This window comes from Rhamphochromis sp. 'chilingali' (assembly GCF_963969265.1).
Source record: "Rhamphochromis sp. 'chilingali' genome assembly, chromosome: 6".
Classification (NCBI taxonomy): Eukaryota; Metazoa; Chordata; class Actinopteri; order Cichliformes; family Cichlidae; genus Rhamphochromis; species Rhamphochromis sp. 'chilingali'.
This window is the reverse complement of record NC_137933.1, coordinates 10,882,484-10,906,985: the sequence shown is the minus strand read 5'-3', so window position 1 is coordinate 10,906,985 and position 24,502 is coordinate 10,882,484. Positions and strand designations below refer to the sequence as shown.

The 24,502-nt window shown below is 38.1% G+C and overlaps 1 protein-coding gene across 2 annotated transcripts in view; it reads right to left on the bottom strand.

The window, feature by feature from the left end:
• Positions 1-13,858, bottom strand: part of luzp2 (leucine zipper protein 2) — a 167,800-nt gene extending 153,942 nt beyond the window's left edge. For both annotated transcript variants that reach the window (XM_080884329.1, XM_080884328.1), the window contains exon 1: positions 13,586-13,858. In XM_080884329.1, coding sequence (XP_080740455.1) covers positions 13,586-13,647 — 62 coding nt within the window. In that variant the 5' untranslated portion in view covers positions 13,648-13,858. The remainder of the gene's footprint in view (positions 1-13,585) is intronic.
• Between the last annotated feature and the right edge of the window lie 10,644 nt (positions 13,859-24,502).

Below are 24,502 nucleotides of genomic sequence, written 5' to 3'. Positions count from 1 at the left end.
TCACAATTATCTATAACTTAAAAGTCTACAGTTTCATAGATTTACAGGTTGTTTGAATTACTGTCTTAAAATAGCTGGATTTAATTTAATTTATTCATTAAAATCCCTGCTTCAGAAGATGAAAGTTTATTAAATTTGGGAGAATGTACTGTTAATTGTTTTTTATATAAGAATATATAATTAACTACAACCTGAGGAAAAAAAATTATTAGCCATTTGACACTGAACTAACCAATTCAATTCAGTTTTATTTGTACAGCGCCAAATCACAACAACAGTCGCCTCAAGGAGCTTTATATTGTAAGGTAGACCTTACAGTATGACATACAGAGAAAAACCCAACAATCATATGACCCCCTATGAGCAAGCACTTTCAGGATAGTGGGAAGGAAAAACTTCCTTTTAACAGGAAGAAACCTCCGGCAGAACCAGGCTCAGGGAGGGGCGGGGCCATCTGCCGCAACCAGGACCAAAAACCCAAGTAAAATACTGTAAATCTATGAAGACAGACATGAATGCTTGTCTATCGTGTCTCCTGTGGGTGGTAGATATCTCTCAACATCCTGTATGGTATGGCTTTGTTTGATGGATCAAAGTCATATCTGGATTTATAATGACATCAGTTTTGACAAGATGCTTAATAAAACTTGCTACAATGCTATGACAGAGCCTCAACCACGTTGTCTGCTTCTTCACGGCCACCCTTACATGGAGACCATTTCTGATGAAGCTTTGGTGAACAGTAGAATAATCAACTTACGTCAAGTGACTGGTCTTTTTTTCTGAAGAACATGACTTTTGGACGATGATAATTTGCTTTTGATGGTTCTTTTTAGGCCAGTGATGTATTCTTTTGACCTATAGTTCTCTAGGTTCCTCATGTTTCTCAACCTACAAAGTAACAAACTACAAACAAACTACAAGTCATACCAACATATGTCAGGTTTTTATGTATTAGCTGATTAAAATCACCTTGTTTACTATTTTGTGGCTATCAAACTTCCCTGTTATCTTTGGCATTTTTCAAAAATCCAACTAAGGAAACATGAACAAGCCATGTGCTGTTGGCAATAAAGTGCCTGAAAATATAAATTCATTCACTGCTAATTTGTTTGCTATGTGTAGACATAACAGTGGTTCATTCCTTGAATTAGGTACTTTTTTATGGTTGAGTGAGTCAGGTCAGTTAACTGGCTCAACAAAAAAGAAAACTTTCATCTGGAAATGGACAGGGAAACGAAGTGACAAAGCAAGAACACGTGAAAAAAAAGTACACTGTCACACATATGTACTGTCATTTACAAGGAAAAAATGCATTTTTTTTACACAGTATCTTTCTAAAGAGATAAAGAATACCACAAAAGCTTAACCTTTTAGTAACCTTTTTAGTAATTTCACAAGTCTTTGCTTAAAATGTATTTTTGTCTTTTTTCAAATGGTGTAACATGGCAGGTGTTGTTTCTCTTCTGTTCTTAAGAAAAAGAAAAAAAAGCAGTCTGGAGACTGCTGTGACCCTAGATTCACAGCACAGCTGTCTGACTGGGCTGCATTTTTTTGAACAGGTGTCCCTGTTATTGTGCCTAGAACTTCAGCTGGAATAGATTCCATCTCACGTCTCCATTTGTTTATTTACCGCTTATTATAATCAAGGCCTTTGTACATTTGCATGTATTCATAAGGCTTCAAGTCTCCAGGCAAGTTTTGTTGTTAGCATCAAGTAACTCTACTTTAAACTTGCCAACAGACTAATTCTAATTTGGAGGCCGCGGTTATGCACCAACATTACCCTTTACTTCACTGCCTTAGGTGGTTATTGCTCAGATAAATAAATAAATAATAAGCATATTTTAAGGCACCACTTGCTAAGCAAGGGTGAAAAATATAAAACACAAGGCTTGAATGACAGATACTTCAAATACCATGTCTTAGATAAATCAGAACAAGTTTTAATAACGAATGAAAGAAGAGAAAAACAGAGATTAATGACAGCTTTGACAAAATAGAGCCGTCTCAATAGGCAGCCGCACAACTAGAGCGCAGACAAATGATATAACACAATAAATATATTGATAAAAAGGCCAAACCACTGAACTCTCTGTGTGAATCTTTTACATGATCTAAGCACTTTGTGTCAACCTGTATTATTTATGATCTGTGCCTTTTGTTCACGCCAAAACCAATACCTCCATCCTCCGGTCTCTCTAATATTCTGTGAATAATGCCTCTGAGCACATTTCTTAGTGAACCAATTATGGCCCATTTAACGGTGGAAAAGAATGAAACAAGGGAAACGTTATTATGGTAGATTACTGGTGGCAGCTTAATGATTAGACAAGTACTCTGTGACTAAGAGCTGAATCCCAAGAAAGGCTGAGAAATCAGAGTGGGCAAGATGAACGCGAAACCCCCGATCCCCTGAAAACTACCGCAGCGGTAGTCCAGATCAAGCACTAAACCGCTTCAGTGGAAGAACATGTGATCTGTGAGAGGCAGCACCTTGGTGTAAAAGAGTATCGCCATATGAATGTGAAACATGGTGTTACTGAAAAGACCCGATCTGCTTAGTAACTCCTCTCCAGGAATAAATAAAAGCATAACCTTAGGAGAGATGGAAACCAAAACAGAATTCATATAGCTGGTTGGATTTTCATCTCTCTCGGTTCGAATGGCATTTCTGTTTTATGTTTGAAGAGGCGCTATTATGTTCCTTTTCACCTCACATTTGTACCTTTTTACTCTACTACAGTAGCTCTGCATGATTTATGATTCAAAGTTATTTTTATTTATCCTCCTCAGCTCCTCTCCCTTTAAGCCAACTGCCCCTCGCAGAGAGAAGAGTTGGACAGAAGGTGGGTGTGGCTTCTGAGATGGCTGTATTAAGTAAGGTTGTCCACTCTTTCTGATGTCATGCAGAGCCAAGCCTAGAAAAATCTGTTTAAAACAGTGTGTACAGCAGCTGTGCTAAGCATTACTTTTGTAAGTAATGCTTTTGCTAATGGGGTCTTACAACCAGAAATACGTGTGGAAAATGAAAAATGAGACACAGAAAAAATAAGAATAACAATTTAACACTTGGGCCATAGAATCGGGATTTAATCCAGTCATTACCTAGACGTTCCGGACTTTAGATTTTCAGTTAATAACACTTATCGAGCCAAGCGTTATAGCAATCAAATTTGTTTTCAAAAGCTAATTAAAATAACATTGCCATTCATGCTCTGGTTCCAGTAATTCCAATACAAAAAAGTTGTGCGATTCTCAGCTCAACTCTGGATTTTGGACCACTGGTCAGACAAAACGAGATATTTTGATATCAAACATCAATCCACTGGGAAAATGTAAAAGGGCTGCACCGAATCCTTTAAAAAAAAATTCAATGAATAAGTAAATAATTGTAATGGATTAACACATTATTAAATACATTAATCACTACAAAATATTATCTAAAAAATTACAAATGTTACTAGTTGCAGCCCAACCTGGTATAAATAAATGCAGACTCGAGTGGCACAGATGTCAAACAGCTCAAAATCACATATAGCAAGGGAAATATATACACTATGTTTAATGTTGTGACTGACAGCTAATACATGAAAGTCCCTGAATCTCAGTTCACATACGTGAGCAAATAACTATATGCATGCATTCTTCCTTAGCTGAAGAGAGAATTGACTCCTGGCTGCCCGGCAACAACCAGCTGAAACAACACGGGTGTTTTATATGCAGCTTTTGTTTATTATGGTTATACATCTTGCACCTCACTGTAAAAAAAAAAAAAAAAGCAGGCTGCCCACTAATGACTCGTCACTGAGAGAACAGCCATCATGTTTACAGGGAGTGTGCAATTAAATGCCTGTCAATTACAAGAGTGACTAATATCTGTGCTGACACAACGATGAAGATTCACATCAAAGGTATGGCTCCCAGCAGCTATAATGCAAACCTGCAATACGATTATTTCAAATTACACCATGAATGCAAGAAGACAGTGAGAGGGTGCACTTACAGTCAGCTCTCCTCGGCTTTGCAGAGTTTCACTGCAGTTAGCATCCAGTGTACACTACTGTATGTTTCCAGTACTCAATGGCAGATACAGAAAGAACAAAATGATGTTGAATTCAGTTCCTAAGAAGCAGGGAACTACATAATAGCTAAAAACAATTCACACAGTAATAATGAGCTTATTTGCAATACTCCTCAATTAAATAAATTGTGAAAATAGCCTATTGTGTAATAGTGGATTTTCCAGTATCCTTGTAGTTCATCTGTAGTTCAAGAGAATTCATCATACCCCATCAAATACACAACAGCATCACACTTTCCAGCTCTGACAAATATTGGGCAGAGCAGTACTTTATAAAACTTCAACCAGCTCTGGTGGTGGAAAAGCATAAGTGAAATGTTCTGCTCCATTTTATCCGGTCGTTAAGTGATGACGTGACGAATCCTATTTCCAGGCCTAAAGTAGTCTGCGTTTAATATGGCTTTTGTGTTGTTAACATGTTTAATGTTTTGTATTTTCTTCTATTTAATCTCAAAAAGCTCCTAAAACAGTCAGTGATCACTGTTGACCTCCCTCGGCTTTTATTACCGCTAATCATTTATTTAAGCTCAGTTTTTAAAATCATAGGATGTAACTACAGCCCAGCCCATGCAGCAGTATATGAATGACTAACCTCGTATTGTGGATGGATTATCTCAGTTGTTCTCCTGGCTGAAGTTTGGTCCTTTTGCAGCATCCTGCCATGCGATTACATTTGTTCCTGACCACCGAGAACACTCACGTTAACTTTTATAGAGTGGGAAAAAAGTTAGCTTGTTTATATTATGCTATAGCTGTGTCGCTAGCGGTCACGTAGCACATCATTAGCTACAGCTAGCCAAACTTCAGTAACCCTACAAACATCACTGCTGTTTAGTTTTCTGTCTTCATTTATGTTGGAAGTGATAACAGAGCTGTACATTGTAATTTGTTTCCAAAACCCCACAGTCAGGACATGCTATATTGTATTTAGATGGAAGCTAGCGAGCTAACTTCCTGCTAACTTCTAACTCCGTTAAATGTCATAAATTCCGTTTTCATGGATGCCTGGATGTTAAACTCAATTGTTACACCTGGTACAGCAGAACGCTGATCATTTTATTAAAGATGAAAGACTTTAGACAGTTTTTCAACTCTTAGTAATGCCATAGTGATCGTTTGATATATTAGATTAGATTAGATTAGATTAGATTAGATAGAACTTTATTAATCCCTCGGGTGGGTTCCTCTGGGAAATTCGATTTCCAAAAAGCACAGCACCGACAGAAGTTACAGAGTTACAGAATATTATATATATATATATATATATACACACACACACACACACACACACATATATATATAAATACAGAGACAATATAAATAAAATATACAAAGGGGATAAATAGAATAAATAGGAATAAAAAATAAAATACAAGTGAATTGCACATTTCAAGTATTGAGGTCAATTGCACTGTTGACTATTTACAAAAGTATTGCACAAAAGGTATTGCACAGTGAGGTGAAGAGGCACTACAGCTTAGTTGTTCCCCCCTCCTTTGTCCTCCTGTTTCCCCTCCCTCTCCCCTCCAGAGAGGAGTTAAACAGTCTGATGGCGTGTGGGACAAAGGAGTTTTTAAGTCTGTTAGTTCTTGTCTTTGGGAGAAGCAACCTGTCACTGAACAGACTCTTCTGGTTGTTAATGGCCGTGTGCAGAGGATGCCTGGCATTGTCCATAATGTCCATCAGTTTCTTTAATGTCCTTTTCTCTGCCACTGTCACCAGAGTGTCCAGCTTCATGCCGACCACAGAGCTAGCCCTCCTGATCAGTTTCTCCAGCCTGGATGAGTCCCTCTTTGCTGTGCTGCTCCCCCAGCACACCACAGCATAGAAAAGTACTCCAGCAACCACTGACTGGTAAAACATCCTCTGGAGCTTCCTGCAGATGTTAAAAGACCTCAGCCTCCTGAGGAAGTACAGTCGGCTTTGGGCTTTTTTATACAGGTGCTATATGGACCTGCAGCGGAGTTTAGGCCCAGACACGGCTAGTGACGTCAGACTTAATGACCGGATGGGACCTGTGCCCATACCATGTTATGGATAATAATGACTTTCCCTAACATTACAGCAGAGAGGGTGTTCACCACAGTTCAAGACATAGCATTAACAACAACACAGGAAAGCACAGCTTTTTATCTGAAAGATGTTGCACATGGCGGTGGAGTCACAGAAAATTATCACTTGACTCTTAGTTCCACAGAACATTTTAGCATCTTTTTTTTGGTTTTCTGTCTCTGCTCTCTGTTGCAGTTGCTTGTTTCCAGTCACAGTAGGAAGCTGTTTTTATTTCTACTTTCAAGATACTTTCTAACTGTAGTACATAGTTACTTGATGTGTATTTTGCTTATGGTTTTGCATAACCATGCTTATAGCTTTCAGGGTTAAGACAAACGGTACTTTCATTAGTGTTAATTTTAGTGTCAATTCAGCAGTACTACGATTCCAAAGCTTTAGGATTTTCCTACTTATATTCCTAATTCTATTTCTGATATCCTGTAAAAAAAATTATTCATTTCAGATCCTTGAGAAAAGTGGAAATGCTTTACTGTTTGCCAGTTAACGACACAGCCTTAAACTCTATGCATTCCACATATCAGACAAAATTCCTGTCCTAATAGGAGAAACACGAACATCTTTACACTTTACAGTCACATTCATCTCCTTTCATGCAACAAACTGAAAGAAATGTGCATGTCTGCACTGCTTCAAACTTGTAGACTACTCTGTGCCATTGTTGTCTTTTCTCCCAAACAAATGGAGATCAGTTGACAGTTATGCAAGCACAAATAAAAGGGCTTGTTTGTTGATTTCTTTTGTGTTCTGCCCTTTTACAGATAAATTAGGAACTTGACGAACTCAAGTGGCATAATTGCTAATTAGCAACCATAATTGTGATCATTGAATTCAGGAACAATAATATCCCCCAACACTGAATCCAACACTGCAAAGGCAGAACACTAACGCCACACTGAAAACACTGAAGAAATGGTATTAAGTCTATTTTCGTTTACTGGGCAATTTTAGATAATTAGCTTTTGCAATTCATTTGAAGTGCAGTCATCCGTCAGTGCTAAATGCAGTCATGCAACAAGCATTTTACCTGATAATGCCAGGCCACATTTGTTATTTAAGGAGAATGATAATTGTGGTAAAGCTTTTAAGATCGAGATAACAGAAGGTCGGGCACCGCTGCACCAGTCAAGCTCACATTTTTCTCAATATTTATTTGATCCCAAAGTTCTTTTAAAATTTCAGCAGTGTTTTTGTTGAAAAAGAATGACACTATCTTGGTAGAATTTTTAATCTTTTCGTCCACCATATTTCCAAAATCTTTGTTTTGTTACATCAAGCAAATATCCAGGTTGTCATATGGCACATGGGATAATGTGCCGTTACATGATAAATCTTTTGAAGTGTTTGAAGAATAAACACTGCTGTCATTGCAGATATCTTTTAGAGAACATAGTACCTGAAATGTGGCCTTGAATATAGAATGCCTGTCTACTCTTCACCCAGCACCAATCGTGGTCCTTTTAATTACTTTCTCATTTGTAGGAGCCACCCAAAGTTCTGTTTATTGTAGCCCACTTCATTACTGTCATGTGGCCAGTGTGGTTGCCATGGTGTGACCATTACGCCATGTCCTTTGAATTTCAATTATCATTCACAGTCTGATTTGTGGAGGACATTACTGAGCTGCACAAATATCATTTTGTCTCATCTTGAGGAGTCCCTGAAAGTCATATCTATAATCATGCCTCTGCTATAGATGCTGTTTGATGCTATGGCAAAATGTGAAAATAGGAAATCATGCTTATTTTTTCTCCAAGTAATTTTCATCTATGCAAATGTGTCATGCTGCCTTGGCCGAATCATGATACAGCTGTGTACTGCTGTACATTGAAAAGTCACTCAGACGTTGCTACCTTATTGTAATTACACAGATCAGAGTTGGTGTGCTTTCGGTCTCTTTCCTACACATTTTGCCACATTACAAAATTCCTAAATGTTTGCAAAAAGCATGTCAGTCCAAACACGCCAGCATACCCAAATGTCTTTCAGTACAAACAAAAGGACCAGTTCATTTAGCTAACGATCTCGCTCTTAATACCAATTGAGAAAAATGGCCACACAGCTAAGCCTTTAAGAACGAACATAGGTAAGCTCTGCGTCACACACTTAATTAACAGAACCTTATTTTTAAAAACAGCTGCCCTTTTATCACTCAAATGGTAAACGATGTTCAGGGTGAATTGTTTCCATTTTGTCATTATCCCCGCCAACCAACTGAAGTCCCATCAATGTATAGCTTTATATTACCATCGTATCCTCCTCAACAGTTAGATCTAATTCCACATCAGCTCCATGCTTGACTAGTTAATTCTCACTCTCCCCATGTGCCAGACGATGTTTGTGAGCAGCTTCACTCTGTATGCGGCTTGTTTTATCCATAAAATTTAGAAATGCAAAGCTGAAAATAAATCAAACTGTGAGCACTTGCACAATGAAATGTCATGTGGAGTTTCTCTCCACTGCTGTACATCTTGTTTGAATATGTTTATCATTTGTAACAAAATATTGATTTGATGGAAATAAAGGTTTGCTGCAATTTTTCAGCTCCGCACACGTGAGGCGAAGGCAGCATCTGCGAGCACATTTCTGCACTCTTTCTACTCAACTGGATGAGAAAACAGTTGCACGTTGAGATGTTGCTTTATAAGAGAAAACGCTCTCTGTGATGTGAAAATGCAGATGTACTGAACCATTTCCACAAGGACCTACGTAAATTAAGACAGAGCACAAAGTTTTGATGCTTGAGGCAAGACATATTTTTAATTAACCTAACAGATGTCTCAATGAAGTTCCCCAATTGATTACTTCCATATTTAAACATGAATAAAATGTCATGTTTAAATATGGAACATAAGCTAAGTGAACAAGAAATGAGAGACATTAAATTCGAAAAGAAATGCTGTAAAATAAGCACATTAATTTGTATTTTGTGATATTTATTTCCATTTCCCTGAAAGAAGATTGATTCTCAAAACTAAATATGGAAGAGCGTGGAGAAGAGAAAAGAGAAAAAAAAACAAAAAAGTTCCTACCTGCCGTTTCCTGCCTTCAAATTGACCTATTAATGCTCATTTTCTGCTCTATATTTTTGTTCTTGGACTCGACTAAAGCACATTTGTGTGGGTCAAAGTTCAAACTAATCCTGGGTTATCTCATACTGTGCTATAGCTACCCTTCACAAACAGAAGGATTTAACAGCAGATGGATGGGCCCGCTATGCTCAAAGCTTAAACTGTGTGCCTGAGATGACAATATTAATAATATCCGCACTCTCTGACACCACAAAGATCTAAATCTTTTGATTTGTCAGCCTTTTTTGTATAAATGCCTACCCTGATTTGAAACTACGGCCATTGTAGCAGCAGGAAATACCGAAAAACAAAAGAGGTCCACTTTAAAATGTCACTAATGGACATGAACACAGTTTCAAAAAGAAAAAAAAAGCTTATTATTAAAGGCAAAATCACCAAAAACAGCAATCTGATGATTTTCCTTTGTTTTTTGGTTTGTTTGTATTTTTATCAGATGTAGGAATGACCCTCCTTTTCATGTCTGACCTTATATAACGTTAAGGGCAGTCTCAATTTAAAATAATAATTTGCAATGTGACCGGTAACATCTCTATTACTAGCTATTAATATATAAAGCAACACTGTTGTACTCAATTGCTGTCCAAAATACTCATAAATATTTGATATTGTGGAGATCCCACCAGATATCCCTGTTTCCAAGAGGAGTCTGCTAAGGTAAGAGACATCAAAGACAGTGTCAAAGAAATGAGTCAAATATGTTTCAAGAAATGCTCTGAAAGGGAATATGTGAAAGTTTAAAAAGGTGGAGCTGTTTGATCTGTATAGAGCAAAAAAAAAAAAGCCAAATGCAGAGGAGACAAGCTTACTGTAGTAGCCCCCAGTGCTGACCCAGAAGTGGAAAGTCATATCTCATGGGACTGATGTCAATGCAACCTTGTGTTGTGCCTACAATTGATTTTTTCAATGACACATGGCCCTGCACCACTATTATGTGGCCCGAGTAACCCGCTCAATTCATTAAAACACCATAATTCTTTATAAAGGACTTAAATAACCGAGAACTGGAAACAGCATTTTGAGTTTTACAGTTTTTACAGAGATGACATTAAAATGTTAACAGAATTCTTATACGTACTTTTAGTTAGTAAGCCTATTAAAAGTCTTAGATTTTAAGACAGTAAAACAGAAATAAACATGGTTGTAGTGGTATCTGGTGGCAAAGCTTACTCCATAGTTCCCTTGTGGCTTTAATGACTTTCAGTTAGAGTTTTCTTTGGTTTAGCCAACAAAACTATTTGATTAGGTTAAAAAGAACCATTACCCACATATTATAAAGTCTGTCTGACAGAAAGTTATGAAGGCTTGTGCCATATTCCTCTATGCTCATCTGGAAGAAGGGTCTTTATAACAGCCTTGAAGTTTCAAAGTTTTCTTCTTTATTTATTCATTTATTTATTTATTGCCATTGTTTGTTAAGGATGTTTTGTCTTTTAAAACCTCCCCGCAGCACCTTTAAGCAGACCAAAGGCACATCGAAATGCAGCCATCACGCATGAAAACTTGACACAGTTCCTATTTTATTAATTCTCACTTCTTTAGGTGACTCTATCAGGTCGCAGGATAGAGGCTGCAGTTAACATATGAAATGGATTCTCTTACGCACCACTGATGAAATGAATCAAGCAAAGCCAGCCAGAGCAATACACAGACTAGACAGTCACAGTCACAATTCATTTTACTGGTGCAGATACACCTCGCAGTCAGTCTCTTCAGTGCCACACTATTATAAGAAAAAATGAGGATGTCACAAATGATAAGCAATGTTTGGACCCATGACCTCCAGGATAACAGCAAAAATGTGATAGCTGCTTGAAGAAGCAATCAGCTATTGTTTGGAGTACCAGCTGGATCAAACAACAAAAAGCCACCCGCGGCACCAACGTCATTCCCAGGTTTGGCATGTGGCATGTGGCTTTATTAAAACAATAAGAAAGGAGCAAAAGGAAATTTTAAGAATTTGAATGAAAACAGAAACACAACAGGCACAGAAGAGGTTCAAAAAATCTAAACGTCTGTACCACTTCAAACAAGTTCGGAAAACAAATAAATATGACAACAACAATTAAAAAAATGTAACAGTCATTACCACAGCAGGATCACTGTAGAGGGACGCTAGATTAATACACAGTTTAGTAGAACAATACACAGCTGGCTATTGAAATGCATAGCCGTATATCTGACATGTCTACCTTTAAGCATATCAACCACAGCAGGAGAACTAAACCTGCTCAGTGGAGACCTTTAATTGAATCCATCCAAGGATCCCTGTAGAGGTGCCTTTATGCTGTCCTTTTCATTAACATTTAAAACCATGGCCATCTGTAGACTCACAGTCCTGAGCAAAAGTGTCACCACGTTATTGTTAGACAAAATAATAGAAGCATCTTTCACTACGAGCCAAAAAGTTCATTGGCGATCATGGAAATCTGAGCCTGAAAAAAACAAGCATGCAATTTTTTTTTACTGAATCTGAATAATTACCACAGAGAATAAAAAGATCAATTTAAAGAAAACTGGGGCTCCAGAAAAAGAAAAATAATGTAGGAGTTTATTATTTGAATTCGCCGAAATGATTGTTTTGGGGTTGTTGTTTTTTTTCAATTCCGGCATTATAAGATTAGCTAGTCAGATATGTTGCTTCCTGAAGGCAAAGCAGGCAGACGTGGCTTTGCAAATCTATTCAGGTGTGAACATTTTTTCTCCCTTTTTTTTTAACATGACCTGAAGTTCAGAAGGTCACAATTGACCTTATTTCTCGACCAGCCCTCCGCTCTTAACCAAGCGCAGCCTTCCAATCCCATTACTTTTTTTTTTTTAATGCTAAGTCTGGAAACAAACCGTCTTATAAAACACTGATTACATCTGTGTGTTCTGGTAATTACTTTTCATGACTTTCCCCCTCAAGACGTAGCATACAATCTGTGCTGACCTGCCAAATTACCACTGTAATGCCCTGCTCTCCAATTAGTGTTCAAAGATTACCTCTAAGACTAATAATGGTATACACGGTTTAAAAATAAATCTTGGGAGACAGCGTATATTTTAATTAATCAAAGTCAAACAAAAGCACTATTAGTTTCAGAGCTTAGAAAATGGCTAAATGAGTCTGCGAACTCAAAAAACCCTTAAAAAAAACTGATAAATGATTAAAATTACTTGTATATATGACTTAAAGGAAACATCTAATTGTAGGTGTGCTAAACGAACATAAATAATTAAATAAAAATGCGTGAGTACTTGGATTGCTGACTGCTAAATGCTAGAGGTTAATACATCAATATAGCCCCTAGTTATATGACTCATACATCATCAGTGCTACCTCTCTGCTATTGACAAATATGTTGGATGTGTGCAGTAACCTTGACTTTCTCTACAAATTCTCCTCTGTTGTAACCCTTGAGGCAAAATAAATAATTGCTAGCCCTGACGGTGTTTAGCATGTCACTAACAAATGCACAGACATGTGTCCATTTGGTTCAAATCAACAGCAAAAAACACTGAGTTCAAAGACATCATTCTCCCCGTGGATGTTTTCCCCAGAAACTGCATTCCACTCACTCACCACTAAAAGATGGGATGGAGAAAAGAAAAGGCGGAAAAGGCAAGTTTTATAATGCATGCCTTCCTGCGTGTGATGTCTCTATGGTAAAGTCAAAGCCCTGAATTTCCCCTCTCACGGCTCTCATTAAGGCAGTGGTGTCAGGCAGTGGCAGAGAAGAAGGATGATTTTATCAATGATTTAATTAATCATCAAAACTCTCCTTCTCTACACATCGCTCTCTTCATTTGTCCATCCTTCTTGTCTATCACTGTTCCTTGAGCTTTTTTTAAATATTGCAGATAAGCGAAAGGAAACGCGCACACACCTGCTCTTTCTAAGGCACTGCAACACAAGTCGCCTTGTCCTTTCTCTCAGTTCCCCTGACTTCAACTTGCTCCCTCCCAGACCAGGCAGCAAAAGTCCTCAAAAAAAAAAAAAAAAAAAAAAAAGCAATGTCGCCACTATTCAGGGGAAAGCGGAGGAGGCAAATCCAGTGAATTACCTCCACAAAAGGACAACTGTGTCTCAGCCTGCTTCAGAACTAAAAAAGATAATAGCCCAGTTCAACAGCTAAGCTCTTCCTTCCTCCTTTAAGTCTCTCAGTTTCTAACATTCTTAGCACACACAGAGCCACTGCCGGGACGAATTAACGCTTCAGTATTTGGCAGGACTGAGCAGACCTCCAGAATACCATGCTTTGAACCAAGACACCCCTTTTGTTTCAGAGTCTCCGGCAGGATGAAACTGACAGGAGAAAAAAGAAAAAAGAAAAGAAATGTTTTCTTGTTTATCTCTTACCTGGTATTGAGGCTCAGAGCTGGACAGAGAAGCAGTAAGCAAATAGCTTGGATGAATTTCATAGCTGTCTCACACTCCCGTTCCTTCTCCCTTTTTGGATGATTTTTGCCTTTCCCCCGTGCCTCTCTCCCTCGCTCTCTAGCTCTCCCACTGGCTGCCTGGGTTTTTTAGCGCACTCTCATCCACACACGCACCCAGACACACAAGCGGCGAGGCAGACAGATGCAACACAGTGGCTCGGCGAGAGGGAGGATCTCTGGCTTTAAATAACACGGGGACACGGACCGACTTGGTAATGGAAAGGAGCGGGTGGGGCTGAAATCAAGAGAGGGAGATGTGGGAGTGATATGATGTCAGCGCCAGTGCAGCTATAGCTATTGGCGAAAGGCTTTCTTTTTTCTTTTTTTCGCATTGTTTGGTGTTGGTTGTTCCTGCAACAGTACACCTCTCCATTCACTGCGTTCTCTTTACTTCCTTGCATTGTGATAGATAGGTGGAGGTACGAGCCAAAACATTTAGTGGAAACATTTAGCAATGCCAGGTCGTGGCTGCAAGTAACAGCAAAGTCACAGTTTAGTGAAGGCATGAACAGATTTATAGTGCAATTATTACTGAAGCTCTGCAGAAATCAAGGTCTGGTACCAAATTTTAGTGAGCAAAAACGGAAAATGAAGACCTGAATAAACTGAAATAATAAACTCTGACGAAAAGATACCAGGTCTTTTTTTTTTTTTTGCTTTATTATAGTATGTGTAATTTCAATGAAATGTTGATAGAAAACAAACTTTATAGAAAAGAATGTAAAACCTATGTAGAGATAAAATACAAATCTTGGAAATGCCGGGGGGGGGGGGGGGTGTCTGAGTAACTTTAATAGTTCAGAAACAGTTCATTGCAGTAAAGGAGAAATTATGTTAAAACCCAACACACACACACACACACACACACACACACACACACACCTCATTTATTTATCCCACTTTTCACAGTAACTCTATTTCAGTCATAACCACTATAATCAGAAGAAGAATGTGATTTCAGTATGCAGTAATTTGTACTGGGCCTCATAGCTCTGCAGTGGGACCTCCCATATTTCTCTGGTCACTAGGACATTGCTACACTCGCCTGACGTTTGCATGGAAGATGCTAGCTTGTCTGCAAACACTGGCTAACTATTAGCAAAGTAATAGTAAAAAGTGAAAACAGGAAATATTTCCTGCTTTTACATTTTATGCTTTCAAAGTAAAAGTTGCCCCTTACGACTCCACCCAACAGAGTTTAAAAGGTGCATTGTTTACTTTGAAAGAGAATGTTCTTGGGTTCTGGTTTGTGTTCTCCTTTTCACAGTTTTGGACATGAGTCGTAGTTTTAGAGTGTTTGCAGACAAGTAGTAATATGTATGTCTTACATTTGTTTTGCCAGTTGATTCCGTAGCCATCAACTGATCTGGGCTTTTGTCAGCTGGTATGGTACGATTGCAGGCTCAGTATCTAACGTAGCAAAGTTATCGCAATCCTCTGTGTTGTACATAATTTTATAACAACTTTTAAAATAACCAAATAAAAAAACAACAAAACTTTGTTAGCAGAAGAAGCTGAAATAGAAATAAAGTTTATTCACTGTTGGAATACAAGATAATGTAGACCTTACAATATAATAGTTCAAAGTTAAAGCAGATGTTGTCCAGTATGGCATGTAGGCTTGATTATTTAAATTAACCACACCTGAGCCCTAGGTCAGACCTGCACTAGGATAGGAAAAGATAGAAATGTGCTGTAATTAAATCATCTTCCCACCCCAGTCTCACTTGCCTTGCAGATCACTTTGATGCTTCAAGTTAACCTTGTGAAAGTTAGAGCAGCTCAAGAACAAAATGTTGAGCACTGAGAGGATGTTCAAAGTCAGATTCCGAGCCATGTAATACAGGTAGAATATTAAGCAGTCCATACAAAAGGTGGGGGTCACACACCATAGGCATGATAAATGATTTCCATTACAGGTTTAATAGAGTTTGAAGTCTATTGTGCCCTAGTACTAGCTCATTTTCCATACTGAAAGATTTCCAGCCATTTATTTGGCGTAATTATAAGTTCATGCATGGAAACCCATAGTGACCAGTTGTAATGAGTCTGCTAGACCGCAGCTTGCCATGGTTACTGTGGAGAGCATCTCGTTGGACCTCCATAATCTGTCTCAATCATGTGTCACATCAGCCTGAAACTTGCAGTCCCGCTGCTCTGAGCCAACCTGTTGAGCATCTTATCATAATGAAGAATAATTACCATAAAATGAGCATGAATTGTTGATATTATGCAAGATTACGTTTAGATAATTCCCATAGCTAAGCCTGAATGTCACATCAATTGATTTGTGTATTTTGTTTCCAAATGCTTCATTTGAATTTTGAATTTAGCCTAAATAGGATGCTTTGATTCAGTTGGAGCCAAGAACTGTTTAGTGTTTTTGTTTGTTTTTGTAGGAATTCTGCTTGGATGAAAATACATTTTTGGAAACCGATAGATTGTTTATATAACACCTAAACAGCCATGATGACATCAGAAAATGCAGTTTGTTGTTATGTTGTTAGTCCTAAAAGCAATTTGTACGGTACAAAAAAAGTCTTTTTATGTTGCCACAATGATTTCTTTATATTTGCAAACCACAAAATCACTCCTGACGCCAACCAATTTCGAGTGTTTTTCCTACAACCTGTGCTGCTTGGAATCCCGGGGATTCCAGCTGACTATGTTGCCTGAACTAAATAATTAAAAAGGTTACTGTGGAGCTCTGTAAGCCATGCAATATATTATTATAAGTGTATATTTTTCATCTTGCACTTTCTCCAATCTTGTAATATTGCCTACGTGCAAAATTCCAGTCATAAACACTCAGAGAGCAATATTGCAACACAAATCTTACACAAGCAAATTTAAAAATTCTGGCTACAAAGTAAAAGTAAATGTTAATATACCTCCGCCTCTTAATCCCACTGAGGTCACTGTTGAAATAATGATGAAAACTGGAATCTTTGAACTACTAATTGCTCAAAAATCAATGTGTGCTTTAGGTTTGTGTATCACTCTGTGAAACTTTTTAGACCTTCCTAGACGAAAGAATGAATGCTCAAACGTTTTCTGTGATTTGGCTAAAAGTTAAAGGAGTTATAGTTGGAAATAGAGTAAGACTATACTTAGGAGAAAATTCAGCCACAAATGCAAAGTGTTCTAGGTTTTGTTTTGTCTTTTTAAAATAAAAGCACTTTGAGCGGCAGACATGTGTGTGAGTTTAGATCTTCAAATTAAACATAAAGTACAGGAAGACCTTATCTACCCACACCACTGAGCCTTGGGACTACGTCCTATTTAGCTGAATTCTGAGCAAATTGTTGAAAAATGCAACAGATTCTGTTAGACTAACCAGCTGAATGGGCAAATGGGTTAAGCTCCTTGCTAAAGAGCATTTAATGTTAATATTGGTTCTTCAGGGATTGCACATTATAATAGCTTTTTTAGGGGTCCACATTTCCCCCATCCAGAAACCCCATCCTTTTGCCTTCTGGTCACAAGCCTTATTCTTTACCTTCAGGCTACAGCAGTCCCAGCAGGCAGCATTTCCACTTGTCTTGCTATAACATATCCAAGGGCGGCGATATTGACTGACAGTTGCTTCAGTAAATCAAAATATCCCTCTTCTAAACTGGCTAAAATAATGGTCTGTCAGCAGTGCTGTTGCTTTTACTGAAGACTGTTTACTTTCTGAAGGAGTGCCTCGTTGCTCTTCTTCTCTCCCCACACATGAATATTAACCTCAAAAATACAAGTTAGCAAGTACTGCAATCTCCATAGTCCATTATGTATGTTTACAGAGAGTTTGCAACGAGGAGAGAGCAAAAAAATCAGCATTCCCTTGCATAAATTTCCATCCTCAACATCTACAGTGCCATTCAACATTTTGTGTGGAAAAGGAAAGAGAAAACAAAAAGAGAGAGAGGAGTATGGCAGCAAAGCTGAAGCTTAAGGCAGTTCCCTGTCAGTTGGTTCTCTCTCTCAGTGCAGGAGTATGGAAATGTGCTTTCACAGAACTGGTGCTGAAATAAGTTCTGAACATCTTGTCTGAAATGTTTAGTTTGTCAGCACATGTTAACAACAAATGAATGGAGATAGCGGAATACACAGCCTTAATCTCAGTAAAGCCAAACAGCCATTGTTGGTTATACTACTAATAAACAAAAGGTAATACAGCTTCCTGTATGTTACAGTACAAAAAGCACCCAAACAAACAAACAAACAAACAAATAGAGCAGCGCTCTATTAACCCTTAACATCAAAATCCAAGAGGAGGATCAGAGAAGTTCCCGCTGTGTGTTGGATCTGAAGACTGAAGTATAAGGAAGAATAACATGTTGTAACTGATTACCGTGCCTTAGAAAATGCTGCAGAGAGCCTTGAGACTCTTTGTAGTTCTTGCTGTTTTTACATTCGGGTAAAATGACAAACGAAACAAGCCCAGTGTAGCCATTTGGTTTCTAAATGCTCCTGCAAGTTTCAGCTTGCTTTAAGTTTTTGAAGTTTTTCTCCACCTGTCTGCCTCAGCGTTTTTTGCTTCGTGCTAAGAAGCAAGAATAAAAAAATGTCTCCGTTTTCCAGGAAATTCTGCAGTGATTTCTTCAGAGACTTTCAGAGAGCCATGCTTCACAGGCCATTTGTATAGCGGACCAACATTTCAAAATCAGTTGACTGCCACTGTAAGAACAGCTCGTCGACAGCTTATAGTCAGAGTAGACTGGATGCAGACCTCTGAATCTAGCCACTCCAGTGAGTTGACTGATTTGTCTGGCATGTGACACGAAACAGCTGTTTGTCAGTTTAAAAAGCAAATGGCTCAGTGACTGCTCTAGCACTAAAGATTAGCCAATTGGAGCCATGGGCAGGACTAACACTGTTGTCAAGCTGTGCACCAAGAGAGATAACAAAAGAAAAAAAAGAAGACAGCATAGTTTACTTTTTCATTCTCCTAAAACAAAGACAAAACCAGTATGTTGGCAAGGCTTAAATTGACATTGGAACGAGGCGGATACGTTGGTCTACAGTGATTGTTTAAAAGAAATCAAATCCCCTCTCCTGCGGAAATCAAGTCAAGACAATGTCAGATTATAGATTGAATCAGAGTGTAATAAGTCTGATATCAGGCGGGAAAGAAGGAGACGAAAAAAATCTGCTGGCACAACCAGACGTAACACAATGCAACAACCACAACAATTTAATTATGTCAACATTTTTTTGGCCTTTTTAAGGAATATCTCAATTCATTTAAATGGCTGCTGCTGAGGAGAAAAGTAAAAATGCACAATGAGTATGAAAAGGAAATGAATCAGGTAGAAAAGGTAATGAATGCCAAGCAAGAGACGAATCAGGTTCTTAACGCACTAAGACTCCCCTCTGCAAAACAAACAAACACAGAGTATTAACCAATAAATATCTTATTTTTCAGGAAATCTCACAATATTTTGAAGATATTGTTTAAGCCAGTCAAAGATGCCAAGGCTGAGATACCAAACATGCCAACCTGAATCATAGTTTTCCCTATGACTCAGGTTGGCATGCCCCTACAAAATTTCTGATGCAATAAGGTAGCCCGTGCATCTTTGTTTTGAATATTTCAGTCAGTATGAAGGTTCTTGGAATAACCTACGGTAACATTTAGTGTATTATAAAGAAGCATGTTGGTTCAGACTGGTTCTCTTTAGACATATGAACCACTAGGGAATTATGGTCATTGGGTGTGAAGGTAACTGGATAAAGAAGCCTGGTGATGGGAGAAAAATGTCTGAGCTCTGTGTATTATTTCTCCAACTTTAGGATGTTGTCACTGAGGGGAAAATAGTCTTCGAGGCAACAGTCTCACAGCATCTGTGCTAATAGCTGCAGGACAGCTAAAGAGAGACAAACTGTCTATACAGGACACAAAACAGGCTACAAAAGTATAAAAACTGAAGTCAGTAGCAAGACACCCACCATCAACAGCAAGGCGCCAGAACAGCCACCCACATTTAAAGCTGGTAAACTGGCAGGACACCAACATGACACTGTAGCAAGATGCCAGGACACCCACTTTAAGCAGTAAGACAGTAGGACATTCATGTTTAGTAACAATGCAGCCACGGATTTGTATTACTGTACTGACAAAGGACAGGATATTTTAAAATCATGCACAATTCAAGCCAATAAGGAGAACCTTAGTTATTGTAGTCCAGCTTTGTTTGCTCCGGTGCTTTGTTTTGTTCCAGCAAGACCTCCCAGAGCAGAGCCTTGGCCTTAAACCATGGTGATGCTGCCACTGGAGAGGAGCATTTGTGGGGGGGATTGTGCCTTGGTTTATTGCGATTCTGCGAGGTTGTTAGCCAGAGAGCTGCTTACCCCGCATCCTCAGAGTGAAGGGAGAGGGGGAAAATGGCTAAAAGAATTTCCTTTAAATTATTCACCCATGTGATCATTGTGCGAAGACTATTATTAAGTTAATTAAGTATAATCAAGTATAATTAAGTACTGATTATACTTTACATTTTAGAGCTTTAGCTGATAATACTACTTTGAGCAGCAGCAGAACACTAACATCAGCACATTACATGCATTTAATTTTCAGTACTTGGTATAGTGTGGGCAAAACTTTATAATAATAATAGATGGAAGTAAAGTTAGCGCTGAAGGAAAGACTACGAGAAGAAATAAAAAGAACATTTTACTTGCATGCAGGAATGTTGTCATAAGATGGAATGAAAGAGACTGAGATGAGAGATATACAATTTGCATGTTTCAACTAAAACAGTACTCACTTTGTCCAAAGCCTTTTGGTCTTAGGAGTATATATATATATATATATATATATATATATATATATATATATATATATATATATGGTTGGTTAGCACTGTTGCCGCACAGCAAGAAGGTCCTGAGTTCAATTCCAACATCAGGCCGGGGTCTTTCTGTGTGGAGTTTGCATGTTCTCCCCGTGTTTGCGTGGGTTCTCTCCGGGTACTCCGGCTTCCTCCCACCGTCCAAAGACATGCAGCTTGTGGGGATAGGTTAATTGGATAACCCAAATTGTCACTAGGTGTGAATGTGCAAATGAATATGAGTGCGAACGGTTGTTTGTCCCTGTGTGTTAGCCTTGCGACAGACTGGCGACCTGTCCAGGGTGTACCCCGCCCCTCGCCCTATGACAGCTGGGATAGGCTCCAGCGCCCCCCGCGACCCTGAAAAGGATAAGCGGAAGTGAATGGATGGATGGATATATATATATATATATATCACTTTGGTGTACCGCTGGTCTGTTAAACGTGCTATACGTGCTATACAAATAAAGTTGTATTGTATATATATGCAGCTCTATAAATGTATCGATTTCTCAGTTGTGTAGCATTATCAGAGGTGTACTGTGTGAGTTTTATTTTGATTGGTTTTTTAGCATTACATGAACATTTCTGGGACTGATTTATTTGTCTACCATTTTACTATCTCTCATTCTCAGTGGAATAGACTCTGACCTTTACAAGAAGTCTAGACAAGACAAATATTGGGCTATAAAGGACTGTGTAGAATTAGTCTTCATGAACACCATTGGTTTGAAATGATTGTAATGTGTCGTCTGATTTAACAATAGACTCTTGGAAGTGTGGTATAGTCATTATTTTTTGTGCAAAGTTTACAAAAACTACTGATCATCTCACATTCTTGATGAGTGTTAATCTCCAAAACTCATCACAATTTTTCCATTAATAAAAAAGCATCGCCCAGATTGTGTTTATTCCCCCATATTTCATGTAGATAAAAACCTTTCAGTTTGCACATAATGACAGCATTTTCAATTTCAAATTGAAAATAGGGGGGGGGGGGGGGGAATCCCATCTGTCACACTCCAAAATATAAATTGGATACACAGAGAATTGTGCGAGATTGGATTTGTGAATGCATATGATATTGATTTGAACACCTAGTTTGTGATGAAATGAAATGTCCCTCTTGGTAGAGCTCTTGCTGTAAAAAAATAAAAACAATAAAATAAAATAAAATAATAACAAAACTTCACATTCCTTCTGAGTAATTGCGGTGATATCTTCACTCCACTGTGCCATCACATGGGTGGGTGTTCGTAATACACTACTCTGGAGAGGAGGGCACAGTGAAGTACAGGAATACAAACTGAGCTGTCTGGAGCGGAAGGATTAACGATGCTCATAATTCAGAGGCAAGCGGCTTTTTGAATTTACTGGTGGATTTTTACTGCCACCTTCAGGTCGAAGCTTTAACTGCAAATAATGCCTGGACTTGTACCTTAGAAAGAGTATTCAACTACCACTACAAAAAATGAGGGTGAAACTGTACAAATTTAAATAAAAATGGTAACAATATCAACCGTGCTATTTACTTTATTAATATTGCTCTTATTGTTTGTGCATTCTTGTTTATTTATTCATTTATTTATTAAAATACTGTGAGGCATCTTTAAGATTTCATGCAGTTGCTTCTGTTACACAGCTGCTGCCTGACCTGGATATACAAAATGCTGCAGAGTGCCCTATTAACACCATTTTGTTGTTATGTCAGCCATATTCAAAAATAAATTCAAGTTTGTTTTAAATGCTTATTTTGTAGTCTAATTATTTGCAAATTACAATCTATATCTATCTATCTATCTATCTATCTATCTATCTATCTATCTATCTATCTATCTATCTATCTATCTATCTATACATATATATATATATATATATATATATATATATATATATATATATATATATATATATATATATATATATATATATATATATATATATACATACATAAATGGTCTCATTTGCTTAAACACAAACTGATTAGATGCAATTTCGGACCACAGTCATGGAGCAACATGGACAGGAGGAATCATTGGGATTACACTTGAACAGCCTGTTTAAAGCCCATGCATACATAATGAGCAATGAAATGGGCAAATGAGAAAAGAAAGGGTCAAAAAATGTGACCCAACGGCTGTTGTCTGCAGGAAGAAAAGGTACCACAGGGGGACGCACAGCTAATAAAGGATTCACATAAATAACCGCAGGAAGAGCTCGGGCTGCAACATAAACACAGGCCTCCAGTCAGTCAACCGCAGCACTAGCCGGGAGGACATAAACATGCAGGTTTATCGGTGCATCTCTGAAGCAGCTGCACCACTTGACAAAATGATAAAGACTGACAAAGTGCAGCTGCGCCGCCAGTAGGGAAGATAAAAGACTCCGCCGATGGGAGCCAACAGTTATAACCAGCAGAACCGAGTTAATATGCTGAGGTGATTTTAACTTGTGATTGTTTTTGTCAGATTCTGTTGTTGATGGTAGCACGGGGGGAGCGCCGAGTGTGTCTACTGGGAGCTTTCTTCAAAGACAAACTGAAAGAAACCAAAACCACTGGGAACATGAAGGCTCTCTCCTGAATAAGTATTTCGACAGGTGATGGATGCTAAATGACCAGCAGCTTCTCGGGATGCATGAGAAATAGATTTTACAGTGTCTATCTGTATGTTTGTCCAGACTGAAAAAATGATGCCAAGTACTGCGTTTAATAACACACTTAATATCATTTCTTTACTTCAGCTGTTTTCAACCTTTTCTGGTAAAAATTAAAAGTGCTTTACAGATATATCTATCTATCTATCTATCTATCTATCTATCTATCTATCTATCTATCTATCTATCTATCTATCTATCTATCTACATATATATATATATATATATATATATATATATATATATATATATATATATATATATATATATATATATATATATATGTGTGTGTGTGTATTTAATTACACAGGAACTACACTTATTTATGGGTCTTACGAGGCAAATAGTGAAAATACAACAGAGGGATTAAAAACATATTCACATAATGAATAAATGAAGGAGAAAAACACAAACAATTGCAGCAGCACAATTCATTTGCCACACCAATCGTCATGCTTCGGTACTAGAATGGCATGTAAACCAAATTCACATGTTTTTTTTGGTTATTTTGAGTATTATATTTATATAATCGACTCTGTATGACAAGGTTTGTTGCCACAGGCGAGAAGCTCGGATTTCTCATTAAAGAAAAGGAAAGGACACACCAACATAATTCTGACTGTTATCTGACTGTCTTGACAACCTACTGCTGTGTGGCTATGGCAGGTCTGACTAAATCTGGGCTTGGCCCTCCAGGGTCCCACATAGCTGAATTGTTCAGAAAGCATGCAGTTGCCTACCATGGTTCTCCTGAGGAATCACGGGCCCATTTTCTGATGTGGGGGGAGGAATACTTAGAGCAAGTATCCCAAAGCAGTTGTCACATAATTCAGTTGGTGTAAGATACTGATGGTGGCTTGCAGCTCTACCTCAACCATGCCTTTTTCAAGAGTGATGAAGCATTACAAAAGCCCTTCGTTCCAACTAAGTAGACAGAAAAGAAGTCAGCAGTCCTGTCCTACTTCATCAACGCACTCAGCTTTGTTAAATCTTGGTTTAGCTCATGGATCAGTAGTCACACCTTGCAGGGCATTTGAGGTGCCTTTTCTTACTACTACATGATTAAGCAGCGTGCTTTCTAAGACAAAGACTATAGTCATTTGAGCACAGTACTTTGTATTTTAGGTAGTACGAAGAAATATCCTCCTGAGAACCGAGGAAAAAAATCTTTGTGATTTGTGTGTCCGATAGGCTGTTTCTCAGGAGGAGTAAAAAACCTCTAATAATTAGCTTGAATTGATCAATTAATTTAACACAAAATATGATAAACATAAAAAGAAAAATTAAAAAATGAATGTACAATGTTTTTGGCAGACAGGATTTTTCAGGCTTCTTGGGGAACTTACCACAGTTTCTTTGCTGATTTA